Source organism: Pecten maximus, chromosome 15 (assembly GCF_902652985.1).
Source record: "Pecten maximus chromosome 15, xPecMax1.1, whole genome shotgun sequence".
Taxonomy (NCBI): Eukaryota; Metazoa; Mollusca; class Bivalvia; order Pectinida; family Pectinidae; genus Pecten; species Pecten maximus.
In genome coordinates, this window is record NC_047029.1 from 2771959 (window position 1) to 2786337 (window position 14379).

Sequence of the window (14379 nt, forward strand, 5' to 3'; positions counted from 1 at the left end):
AATTATTTAAATTTATGCAAATGTAGTTTTCTGCTTGTTATGATATCAGAGCCTCTCTATACTTACGTCTACAAAAATATTAGATAGAAAACATGTGCTTTTTACAACTACTGCAAAACAACAAATTATTAATATTTATCGTTCATGTGGGCCTGGATGGAAGCATACTAAGAGTCTTACTGTGGGAGGAAACCTGAGTATACATACCCAATGAAAATCCACAAGGTCCGGCAGGTGACCCAAGCTATGAAATAAAATGCCTTTAAATTAAAGTATCCATGCAGGGTTGTCTCGGAATTAAACATGATGCAGTATATAGGTGAAGGACAAGTGTACATGTGTTACCACTGCGCCATGCCCACCTGACTACTTCTGTCTATTGGTGTTTGTTATAGCTCTATATCTATTTTACAGAGTTATGGGCCTTTCCATGAAATGTCACTTTATCTATAAACCGTACTGTATTATCATATTGATACATTTTGGCCCTATGTGCATTATATTATGTCATTCAGCCAGGACATATCTTGTATTAAATTGTTAACTACCAACTTTTGTATTAAAGTATATATAATCAAAATTATGGTTGCAATCCTTACTTTGGTATGTTATATATATTTTTAAAATTAATGAATTTACATTAGAGTGCCTTTCGTATCGGGATCCCAGGATCATGAAATACTCAATATGTCACATACACAGGGGGTAGGCGCGGACCTACGTCACAAAAAAATAATTGTCAGATAAACAAATAGCCTCTCCCGAGTATGACCCGTCCCACGACTACATATATCCTTTATGTAGTCGTCTCAAGGATAAATATAGTTGTGGGACGGGCCATACTCGGGAGAGGCTAATTTTTTATCTGACAATTTTTTTTTTGTGACGTAGGTCCGCGCCTACCCCCATGTGATTTGGGTACTGTAGTTTGGCTGGAATTAAAAGGTTTTGGATTGACAGCTTACATCATTCTGTACTTGGTGGAAAGGAGAACTTTTAACCAAGGCATTCATTTCCAGTGACTTTTACTTCAATAGATCTGTGGCCATACCCGTAGTGTTAGGACACTGTCTAAGAGTTGATTTAGAACATGTGTCTGAAATGTAAGAACGCCAGACAGATTGTCGCCGATTATATGATATCATCAATAATTATAAACCGTTGGAATATTTACGGGGTTATCACCTGCACAGCCTCGTTTTGAAATAATTAACTTTGCCCTATATTTTCAACAATGTAGATTTTAGAAATATTTTCATTAAATAATGATTGCTGTTCAGAATATAAACACAATTATACGTTGATTTTAATTCAAAATATGGAAATGTCAGTCATGTTGCTTTCATTTCTATACAATGCTCTTGCATGTTTTGGCGTGACTATAGATATCGGGTGATGTCTGGTTTTTTCTATCAAGGTTAAAATCAAGTAACGAAGGTCAAATTACCTGGCTGGCAGATAGCCACGCAGACTTTTGGAGTAGCTAAGTGCTTTTAGCTCTTAAATCTTTACTAAACAAAGCAAAATTATCTGTTCGTCAGGCAATCAGCCCTAGTCCTCACATCGACCTACAATTACTTGCGATGTTCCTTAACATTGGTAGTCAAACTTGATTTGTCTGAGATAATCGTTAATTTTCTGTCTCGATTTTTCGAAGATAATTATTAGCATTTATTTTCTATTCTAATTTTCAGGATTGTGTAAAAATTGATCAGAATACATCACAGTTTGTAATTAGAAACGGAAGATGTACGTGCTACCTTTGATATATTTTGTAATGTCAAATGCAAATATAAATTTATTTATATTGCAACAATTGCGAATCAATTCACATCAAGTTAATTACTCTTGTTGGTCTGGATAGGAGAGCGTGAGGGGTCTTAACAGTCGTAGGAAGCTGGAGTACCCGGAAAAAACCAATGTCCTCAGGCAGGTGACCTGTACACCTTTTATGTCTGATTGGGGAAGTCAAACCATGACCGCAAAGGTGAAAGTTAATTGTGTTACAATCGACCACCTGGTAATGTAACTGTTTATCTGAATAAAGTAAAATTAGGTGAAAGTTAATTGTGTTACAATCGACCACCTGGTAATGTAACTGTTTATCTGAATAAAGTAAAATTATAGGTAAAAACTAATCATACCAACATATTCTAAGTAACGGAGGTTTTAAGGATACTGTTTGTTGTGTGCTGGGTTTATTGCCTCATGAACAGCTAGAGTTATTTTGAGGCGAAGTCTCCTGGTTATAGCTGGTGGCTACCTTACTAGTACAGGAGGCCTGCCACATGCCGTCCAGAGCAGTTAGGGTAAAGTGTCTTGCCCAAAGACACAACAACCACAGCACAGACCAGCCCGTTTCTCAGCTTCCTGAAAAATTCTTGCCGACACGAAAAGGGAGAGTCACACTATATGTTTTTATATTTTACTTCGGAATTGGTATATAGGACAAAAAAATGAATATAACAGTGGACAGTATGAAGTCAAATTTGCAGAGTAAGACTGACTAATATAATAACATGTACAGTTTCCAATATACTGGCAGACCACAACGTACAGTGTTTATTGTGGAAATAGTTTGTGGTATCGGTTAAACCGAACATATCAACAATTGATGTAATATTAACTAAGGGGTTTGTAGAGTGGAAATCAAACAAACTTGTTTACTGTTTGTTTGAACTGTTTGAACAGTAATAATGTTTGTTAGGGATTTAAAATTTGATAGTCTGACATCAAAGACATGTGTTTTATCATGGGAACAGAGAGGTGATAGATTTGTTTAATGGATTTATGTTTTAAAGTGAAGGGATCAGTGATCATAGTGTTTGGACATTTGAATATTGACATATAGTAAAAGATCTATGTCGGCAACCAGCATTCCTTTTCAATACAACATTTAGATACCTGGATTCAGGAGTTGGCACTCTTCTTTTTATTTTGTTATTTACCTGGATTGTTTAAGAGGCCTCTGTATCTACTATGGATCCTCCTGGAACCAAGCGATGAAACAAAGCATCTCGTTGAACTCTGCAGGACGTTAGGGAGAATTTTCTCTTCTGATTTTATTTATCTGGGTAATATATAGTACAGGATGACCTACACTTGCTGATTTGGGATTTACACTTAGAGGAATGCTATCTCATATGGCCCCTACCAGAATGCTTAGAAATTATTTTCATATATTTTCTGTCTTATGGGCCCTGCTAATTATTTTGAACACCTATTGCATTCACATATACTCTGAGATATGTAGCCAAACTGATGTTGAGCCCTCATCCTTGATACACCAGGGGTAAAGATCTAGAGAGTGCATGGGATTGTAATCCCTGGCGTTAAATCAAGGATGTTCAATACTTAAGTAGTGTACCAATTAACAATCAAGGTCATTTCTATGTAACATTTACGGTAGATAGGTAGGAAGTGTACCAATAATTAAGGTTATTTCTCTGTAACATTTACGGTAGATAGGTAGGAAGTGTACCAACAATTAAGGTTCTCTGTAACATTTACGGTAGATAGGTAGGAAGTGTACCAATAATTAAGGTTATTTCTCTGTAACATTTACGGTAGATAGGTAGGAAGTGTAACATTTACGGTAGATAGGTAGGAAGTGTACCAATAATTAAAGTTCTCTGTAACATTTACGGTAGATAGGTAGGAAGTGTACCAATAATTAAGGTTCTCTGTAACATTTACGGTAGATAGGTAGGAAGTGTACCAACAATTAAGGTTCTCTGTAACATTTACGGTAGATAGGTAGGAAGTGTACCAACAATTAAGGTTCTCTGTAACATTTACGGTAGATAGGTAGGAAGTGTACCAACAATTAAGGTTCTCTGTAACATTTACGGTAGATAGGTAGGAAGTGTACCAACAATTAAGGTTCTCTGTAACATTTACGGTAGATAGGTAGGAAGTGTACCAACAATTAAGGTTCTCTGTAACATTTACGGTAGATAGGTAGGAAGTGTACCAACAATTAAGGTTCTCTGTAACATTTACGGTAGATAGGTAGGAAGTGTACCAACAATTAAGGTTCTCTGTAACATTTACGGTAGATAGGTAGGAAGTGTACCAACAATTAAGGTTCTCTGTAACATTTACGGTAGATAGGTAGGAAGTGTACCAACAATTAAGGTTCTCTGTAACATTTACGGTAGATAGGTAGGAAGTGTACCAACAATTAAGGTTCTCTGTAACATTTACGGTAGATAGGTAGGAAGTGTACCAATAATTAAGGTTCTCTGTAACATTTACGGTAGATAGGTACATGTAGAAAGTGTACCAACAATTCAGATGAATTCTCTGTTAAGATGTATACACATATTATACATTGTAGTACTAATTCCATACATTAAACTTGACCAGCATCGTTTGCTACAGTAGTAGTTGTAATGGTATTTATACACAGGTATATGCCATCACAGGTATACAGGCAATACATACCTAATGTCAGCTGGCTAATTTAATATGCATTAAATACTACAGCGATGAATTAATTCAATGTTTATGATTTTGTTACTGTGGATGGTGACATTTTTGTCTGTCGTTAGATACTGTATGTGTATTTTTGGTACATATTGTTTACTGATGTGTAGGGTTAACATGACTTTATGACTGTTTTAATGTTTGAATGGTAATCCTGTGATACTTTATATATATAAGAACGTAAGCACCAAATTGCCTTGGCGTATAAGCACTCATATCTATTGCAGCTAGAGTAGAAATAAGTTAAAATCCAAGGCCAGAAATTTCAATTTTTATTTTATTCCGTATGCCATACAGTGTGTTAGATTCCTGCCCCGGTTACATTCCTAGCCTGGATGGGTTTTGTTTCTCATGAGATCATCTCTACAGTTGTGATTATGGCCTTGGACAAACATGCCGGGTAATATTACTCCAACTGATATCTGCATATAACATATGCGCAGTAAAATGTAAACTTTATTTTAAAATTGCGAAATACTGAAGTTATTTAACCACACTTGGTGGCTGAAGGAAGCGTGTATGAGGGTACGTGTACTGTTATATAGAACTCGGAGGAAACCCACGGGGTCGGGCAGGTGATCTCTATACCTTTTAATGTCTGATTCGAGAAAAAACACTGCCTGTCTGTAAATGAACGATGAGCGTGTTAGTAGTGCGGTAGGAAACTAGAGCATGCATGGAAAACCCATGTTGTGGGTCAGGTGATCTCCATACTTTTTAAAGTCTGATTTGAGAAAAAAAACTTTGTCTTTTTATAAATGAACGGTGAGCGTGTTAAGTAGTGCGGGAATGAAATTAAACAAGAGCACTCGTGAAAATCCATGTGGTTAAGTGAACTCCATATCTTTTTAATGTCCGATTTGAGAAAAAATAATACCTGCCTAGATGAATGGCGGGCGTGTTAGTACTGTGCCTGCCGACCACTCATAGCACATACATGCTTCCAGCATTTTGTTTATGGTGTCTCAAAATGTTCACAGGTTGATAAACTAGCAAACAAACAAATATTTGATACTGAAATAACTATCAATCAGCAACAATAAGAAAATAAAAAGAAAGAAATGATACCATGATGTCACTAGTTTAAAAATTCATCAGTTTCAAAAGTTACATACTGGTGTTGAAAACTGCACAGAAAACCCTGTGTCAATAAAAATCACTATAATATTACATGTGACTCGAGTGAGATCAAATTATGAAGGACATATAATTAAAACAGTCAATATCTATTTTAATTATGTGTGTTTGTATAATTTATGTACTGGTATATTAAGGTGTTCCGATACTTTATCCCAACCTCTGGGTTGTGAGTTCGAAACCTACGTGGGGTAGTTGCCTGGTACTGACCATAGACTGGTGGTTTTTCTCCGGGTACTCCGGCTTTCCTCATGATCAATGGGGCCGCGGTGGCCGAGTGGTTAAGGTGTCCCGACACTTTATCACTAGCCCTCCACCTCTGGGTTGCGAGTTTGAAACCCACATGGGGCAGTTGCCAGGTACTGACCGAAGGCCGGTGGTTTTTCTCCGGGTACTCCGGCTTTCCTCCACCTCCAAAACTTGGCACGTCCTTAAATGACCCTGGCTGTTAATAGGATGTTAAACAAAAACAAACAAACCAAAACCTCATGATCAACCTCCTAAACCTGGCACATCCTTAAATGACCCTGGCTGTTAATAGGACATTAAACAAAATACACCAAACTAAACTATGTATTGCCATCAAATTACTAATGTAATTAGAATTGTGAAATAAACATTTAGAATTTTGAAATTTTGCGATAAACATTTAAATTGTGCAATAAAATTTAAGAATTTTTAAATAAACATTTAGAATTGTGGAATAAACATTTTGCATTTTGAAATAAACATTTAGAATTTTGAAATTAACATTTAGAATTTTGAAATAAACATTTGAATTCTTTCTGTAGATATATGTATACTGTATAGTTATCATTTTGTAATCAGCTGAATTGGAAAAGGTGGGTAATGTTAGTACAGGTACTTCCTCCATCTCTTCTTAGTTGTAAACTATTTTCTGTGTTAATGGAGTACTTTCTGCCCGCTCCATCATATCATATTTGTATCCCATACAAAAAGTCACCAGTATCGATGTCTAATTGATTTTTTTTACAATTGATAATGTCTGTCACAAATAAACACAGGAAATATATTCAATTTGTAAGTTATAATGTTTTGAATGTTGATACAATCTCCGTTAATGGTTTTTTATAGGCGTGGAGTTAGATGTGGCATGTAGTATTTTAGTGTTCAGGTGAATTATTCTTTATAAAAGTCCAGAAAGTGTTTCTCACTTTGTACACACATGATTTATACTGAATGCGATACTGTGGTAGGTCGGGCACTGTTAAAGTGTAGGACACCCAGCTGCAGCCTTATTTTATTAGCATTTTAAATTTTTTATTTATAAGTAATAAAAATGGTTTAGTGCTCTTATTGTGCATTTCATATTATCAAGGTCATGTTTTCAAATAGATGGTTACATTTAATTTATTCGTTGGTACAGACCTCAGGAAGTCAATTATTCATTTGGTATGACAGGGAACAGTGCATCTGAACTGTACATATGCACGTGGTTAGATCATAATGTTGTACAGTTCAATATAGAGATTTAGAGTCAGTCCAGATTTGGACAGTCCAGGGTTTGATGGTAAAAGCAGTGTATGTACACTAGAACTGTATATTACAAATTAATTTTGCATAATTCCATGAATGCTACCATGTGCTGCTTTCAGATTCTGTATTCCATTCACACAGGTCAAAAGGTCAAAGATATGATCTGATCTTATTTTGCCAATGTACTGTATTGATCATCAAATAAAATTTCCTCTAGTGTAAAATTTATTACAGTATCTATACTCAAATAAGCCCCCCTTCCCTAGTGTAAAAGTTTAGTACCATATTTATCCTCATATTAGCCCCTCCCCTACTGTCCCTGAGTGTACACCCTAATTAGGTATACATGTCCCTTAGTGTACACCCTAATTAGGTATACATGTCCCTTAGTGTACACCCTAATTAGGTATACATGTCCCTTAGTGTACACCCTAATTAGGTATACATGTCCCTTAGTGTACACCCTAATACATGTCCCAGAGTGTACACCCTAATTAGGTATACATGTCCCTTAGTGTACACCCTAATTAGGTATACATGTCCCTTAGTGTACACCCTAATTAGGTGTACATGTCCCTTAGTGTACACCCTAATTAGGTATACATGTCCCAGAGTGTACACCCTAATTAGGTATATACATGTCCCAGAGTGTACACCCTAATTAGGTGTACATGTCCCTTAGTGTACACCCTAATTAGGTATACATGTCCCTTAGTGTACACCCTAATTAGGTGTACATGTCCCTTAGTGTACACCCTAATTAGGTATACATGTCCCTTAGTGTACACCCTAATTAGGTGTACATGTCCCTTAGTGTACACCCTAATTAGGTATACATGTCCCAGAGATACACCCTAATTAGGTATACATGTCCCTTAGTGTACACCCTAATTAGGTATACATGTCCCTTAGTGTACACCCTAATTAGGTATACATGTCCCAGAGTGTACACCCTAATACATGTCCCAGAGTGTACACCCTAATTAGGTATATATGTCCCAGAGATACACCCTAATTAGATGTACATGTACCTTAGTGTACACCCTAATTAGGTGTACATGTCCCAGAGTGTATGCCTGAGATTAATTTCAATGTACGTATTTCAGCTGTAACCTCATTTCACTCTTTTCACACAGTATTGTGCTTATTTATGATTACGCTTAAATCACACTTTCTATATTCTATTTTCATAGCAGTTTCGTGGATACGCAAATTTAGCGTCCAGGAAATCTGTCAAGCTTTGTAGACAACTTGCAGTGTATAGTACACAGTATAAATGTATAAATGTATGCTTTTGAAAATTTATACTCTCTCTGGAATATTGTTGGGTGTTAATATGACGTATGAATTTAGAATAAAGTATTACCCATGATTACTTATAGATCTAGTTTGCTAAAATCTGGCTTTGTGTTTCAGACCCGATATCCAGCTGATACAGGATAGCCCTCAGGGGCAGATAACTGATGTAGAACTAGATGATGTTCGAATTAATAACCCGCGGCTGGACGCCATCCTCCAAGATGAGAACTGGGTGGATGACGCAACGTAAGTTACTTGGGGTAATGTGATGGGGACGATCAGTAAGCTACTCTGTGATACTCTGTGATGTACTTAGACGAGCGTTATGTACCCAAGATTGTATCTTTGTCAGCTCATCCAGATTTAAATCTAAGACTTCAGTTTTACAAGTTATCATTTCAGTATTAGCCTAACCATATATATATGCAGTCTTTCTCAGAATCCATTATCAGCCCACCTGCCTGAAAGCCATAGAGTGGCTTCTCTCATCCCATCAATGTCTGTCGTCTGTCTGTTGGGTGTTAAAACATCTTCCTTTAAAAACACTTCTCAATTATCAAGGGATCCATTAAATCCTAATATTGAGCCAGTAGCGTTTTGGAATAAAGAGCTATGAAATTGTTAAATCATTGACGTTGATCTGCCTTCAATGTTACTGTTCAAAATATATCTTTAAATTGTCAATTAAATTAAATATTAAATTATAATTTGCATTAACAATTACTGGAAAAAGTTTTATTATTTTCAGTAGTCATCAATGACTGAAATAAGTTTGTAACAAAGAATAACTGAATCACATAAAAAATTCATGGATTTTGATCAAAACTTCTCTGGAAATTTGACAATAGATGGTGCCAGTACCTGAGCTCTCTTGTTCTCACTTGTTCTCTGAGTATTTTATACATTTGAAAAACAAATTTTCAAGATTTGTTCAGATGAAACTCACTGTGATTATTAAAAACAAAATTGTATTTGTTTATTCAGGGGTCTTATGCCTCACTGTATCTCCATACTGAAGACCTGCCATCAACTCACAGAGAGGCTGGTTGCCATGACGATGGGAAACTCACAGACGATTCAGACGCAAGAACTGCTTACTGACATCATCGCTGTGGCAAAGAGGATTAATCCGAGGGTAGATGAGGTTGTCAGTTCTATGTATCCACCTCTGGATCCCCGCCTTCTTGAGGCAAGGTTAGTAACCCCGGGAACTCACTTACAGGAGGCAAGATTAGTACCCCTGTGACCTCACCTACAGGAGGCTTAGGGCAGGCCAGTAACCCCTGTAACATCACCTACAGGAGGCAAGATTAGTACCCCTGTGACCTCACCTACAGGAGGCTTAGGGCAGGCCGGTAACCCCTATGACCTTGTGTACAGGAGGAAAGGCAAGTAACCCCTGTGACCTCACCTACAGGAGGCTTAGGGCAGGCCAGTAACCCCTGTAACATCACCTACAGGAGGCAAGATTAGTACCCCTGTAACATCACCTACAGGAGGCCTAGTCCAGGCCGGTAACCCCTATGACCTTGTGTACAGGAGGAAAGGCAAGTAACCCCTGTGACCTCACCTTCAGGAGGTCAGGCCAGTAAACCTTTGACCTCACCTACAGGAGGCCAAGCCAGTAACCCCCTGTTACCTCACCTACAGGAGGCCAGGCCAGTAACCTCTGTGACCTCACCTACAGGAGGGCAGGCCTGTAACCCCTGTGACCTCACCTACAGGAGGCCTGGTCCAGACCAGTAACCTGTAACCTCACCTACAAGAGGCCAGGTCAGTAACCCCTGTGACCTCACCTACAAGAGGCCAGGCCAGTAACCCCCTGTTACCTCACCTACAGGAGGGCAGGCCTGTAACCCCTGTGACCTCACCTACATGACGCCTGGTCCAGAACAGTAACCTGTTACCTCACCTACAAGAGGCCAGGTCAGTAACCCATGTGACCTCACCTACAGGAGGCCAGGCCTGTAACCCCCTGTGGCCTCACCTACAGGACGGCAGGCCTGTAACCCCTGTGACCTCACTTACAGGAGGCCAGGCCAGTAACCCCTGTGACCTCACCTACAGGAGGCTAGGCCTGTAACCCCCTGTGATCTCACCTACAGGAGGCTAGGCGAGTAACCCTTTGACCTCACCTACAGGAGGCCAGGCCTGTAACCCCCTGTGGCCTCACCTACAGGAGGCCAGGCCAGTAACCCCTGTGACCTCACCTACAGGAGGCCAGGCCTGTAACCCCCTGTGATCTCACCTACAGGAGGCTAGGCGAGTAACCCTTTGACCTCACCTACAGGAGGCCAGGCCTGTAACCCCCTGTGGCCTCACCTACAGGAGGCCAGGCCAGTAACCCCTGTGACCTCACCTACAGGAGGCCAGGCTTGTAACCCCCTGTGGCCTCACCTACAGGAGGCCAGGCCTGTAACCCCTTGTCACCTCACCTACAGGAGGCCAGACCAGGCCAGTAACCCTTTGACCTCACCTACAGGTGGCCAGGCCAGTAACCCTTTGACCTCACCTACAGGTGGCCAGGCCAGTAACCCCTGTGACCTCACCTACATGAGGCCAGGCCAGTAACCCCCTGTGACCTCACCTACAGGAGACCAGGCCAGTAACCCCCTGTGACCTCACCTACAGGAGGCCAGTCCAGGCCAGTAACCCTTTGACCTCACCTACAGGAGGCCAGGCCAGTAACCCCTGTGACCTCACCTACATGAGGCCAGGCCAGTAACCCCCTGTGACCTCACCTACAGGAGGCCAGGCCAGGCCAGGCCAGTAACCCTGTGACCTCACCTACAGGAGGGCAGACCAGTAACCCCCTGTCACCTTCTTATTTACATGTACCATGTCATTTTGACTTGTGATCAAAACCTGAAATTTTCTGAGTTTGTGTGTCGGCCATACTTTTAGGAATTCAACATTTAGAAGGTTGTACATTTTGTAATTATAAAAAAAAAAAAAAGAAAAACGGGTTTTATTTCATTTTTGCATTTAATATCGTTTTTATATTAGCAAAGCAATTAATTAGCAATTTTTCAGACAAATAAAAAGTGACACTAACATATCTGTTTCAGATGCACAGCCCTTGTGCTATCAGTCAGCCATCTTGTCCTAGTCACCAAGCATGCTTGCCGTATGAATGGAGGGGTAGACTGGATTGATCAGTCGTTAGCCAATGTAGAGGAGCATTTAAGGGTAGGTATACACACCCCTTCCTCTCTATCTGTTCTACATATGTTTTATTTACAGCGATATATAGGAATAGCTGGGATATCAGGTGTATGCTGCAAATTCACCTGGGCCATTTTCTTTTTTATGGTCCAATCATTTGGGCCAGGGTTGTTCATTAATGAAGTAAGGATGGACCTTGTGATTTTATTTTCCGACAAGCCTTGACTAAGACTTGTAAGGCCCGTGTTAAATCTGTCCATCTAGATATTTGCCTGAAATATTACATTTTAAAACAGACGAACTGATTTGTCCATATTAATGAAAAGGCTCATATTTAAACTATTTGACATGTAGGAACTTACATATTAATCATTAAAAATGTGAATGGTTGAGTGGTGTACTGGACATTTACTTCCTTTAGCTAACGATAACTTGGCACAATTCTGAATTTGAATAGCAAAAAAAGAAATAATGACATCATGCTTGTGCTTTCAGTTTCTAAGAGAGGCCAGCCTTTGTTCAGAGTGGACTAGTCGACTTCCTTCATGTGATTCAGATGAGGAGACGGAGCAAGACATAGCCAATCAAATCACTCCTTCAAACCAGTCATCGATGGTGTAGACCAATCAAAACATTTGTTGCATATCATTAAGGACAAGCAGTCTTCTTATTTCATAAATGCTTGATACATTTAGCATTACGTGACATTGACTACCCGTTGTATTGAATATAAAATGAGATATTTAAAAATTTAAAGCAATGTTTTTGAAATGTAATATACACAAATGTACCTATGAATACATGCAATTATTTGTTTATATCAAAATATAAATATATGATGTGTTGTGCCTTAATATCTATCATTGTAAAACAGAGTCACAAATATATATAATATTTATGTTTTTAAGTTTTTAAATTGGATAGAATTACAAGATAGATAAACATAAATGTTGCCAAATCTTCTGTCTGTAATATCCTGTAATAAGCCCAGAGGGCCAACACATATTTTAACGTTGGCTCAACGTCGGGGTGGGTTTGTTAGCATTTCAACTAAACTGCAGTAGATTATGGGTGGGCATGTTAACAGACATGGGCTTACTGTAAACTGATAAACTTAAGCTTGTAGATTATAAGATTATCCTCAAATCTTGAAGCAGCTGTAAACAAATTTGAATAGTTTTAAGTTTCTCAGTTTATTTGTCCCCAACTTAAACTGGGAGGACTGACAGGTTTCCCTCTCCGTCCGTCTTGTACGTATGCACGTCACACCAAAGTTTGTCAGCGCTTTCGTGGCTGATTCCTTGAGGAATTTTGATCAAACTTCACACAGTGATAATGAACCGTAATAACTTGGACAAGTTTGAGTTTCAGGGTTTTGGTCAAAGTCACTTACTATTTTTAGCGGGGCATGTAGGGAACATGTTTGCTTGCTTCCTGTGATAAACCAAGGCAGCGTAGTCCTGTGAAGTGTTTAATTCCTTTAACTTCTGATTGTGATGCTCATTTCTCCCTCAATTCTCAGGTACATTCCAACTTTGGTAGGGAAAAGACAGCTCATGCACTTTAATCCGAAAATGTCCGACCTCGTAATATCCTTCTATTAAACGTAAAAAATTACACTCTTGAGTTGAGGTATCTCTGTAGACATCATACTGGTGTGAGAGACTATGAACCACGGGATGAGCTTATTACTGAAGTCTCTTGATCACACCTCTATATATCACCTATAATTAGGGTCATGGATATATTTGTCTGGTATATTAAAAATGTTCATACTTTAAGGTACATGTAGCCAGCAATTCAGCATTAAAACCTAAACTGATAATTGACCACTTGTGCCAGAATCATTGAATACCCATCAAAGAACTGCCACTGTAAATGTTGGCTTTGAATTAAAGAATTAACTCATTTAATAGGAACACAGTCATAGAAAGGGTTGCCTAGATACCTGGAACTTTTAGTTTAAATGTGTATGGCAAAGCACTCTAATGAGACAGGAATTGAACTTTTGTAATAAAATCAAATTTTAGCTTTAAACATAAGTCAGTTTGAAAGTTTTCTTGTCTAAAAATAAAGTACAAATATTTTTAGTTATATTTTTCAAAGCTTTTATTGATGTCAAATTTTGGCAGAAGCTGTGTACAATTTATTTAGAGACTTAATTCAGAACCATTTACAGATATATATATAAATGTGTATATTTTGTACTACATGTTCAAGTTGATCTAATATTTTCTCTTGAAGTAAGATGTCAGCTTAGTCCTCAATTCACAGTGTTGAAATTGCATATGTTCTATATATAGCTAAAGGGATATTCTGCACTTTTTTTTTATTTTTGTTTTTTGTTTTTGTTTAACATCCTATTAATAGCCAGGGTCATTTAATGACGTGCCAGGTTTTTGAGATGGAGGAAGGCCGGAATACCCGGAGAAAAACTACCAGCCTACGATCAGTACCTGGCAACTGCCCCACATGGGTTACGGGGTTTCGAACTCGCGACCCAGAGGTGGAGGGCTAGTTTGAGTTGTATTAGTCGATCAGTATGAGGTATTTGTGTATATGTTGGAAATTTACATGAAATAATTATGACAAAGCAATGAAATGGCTATTCCATTAGAAATTATATTGCCCAATATTTTGCATAAAATCTAAAAAGGGAGCTTTCCAGTTCTGGATGTGGTGGTACGCTGTATTTAGGCTGTCTAATGGCTGGGGGTATTTCCCACCAATTTTGCCTGTGTCCAACCTTACCACCGGAAAGATTTTGTAATACTAACAATAGTTTCAAAAGTC

General features: G+C 38.5%; 1 protein-coding gene across 1 annotated transcript in view; it reads left to right on the forward strand.

Moving 5' to 3' along the window:
• LOC117343167 (transmembrane protein 98-like) overlaps positions 1-13972 on the forward strand; it is a 40353-nt gene extending 26381 nt beyond the window's left edge. Inside the window, exons 3-6 of the mRNA XM_033905501.1 lie at positions 8539-8667; positions 9406-9615; positions 11490-11610; positions 12082-13972. Coding sequence (XP_033761392.1) covers positions 8539-8667; positions 9406-9615; positions 11490-11610; positions 12082-12207 — 586 coding nt within the window. The 3' untranslated portion in view covers positions 12208-13972. The remainder of the gene's footprint in view (positions 1-8538; positions 8668-9405; positions 9616-11489; positions 11611-12081) is intronic.
• Positions 13973-14379: the final 407 nt, after the last annotated feature.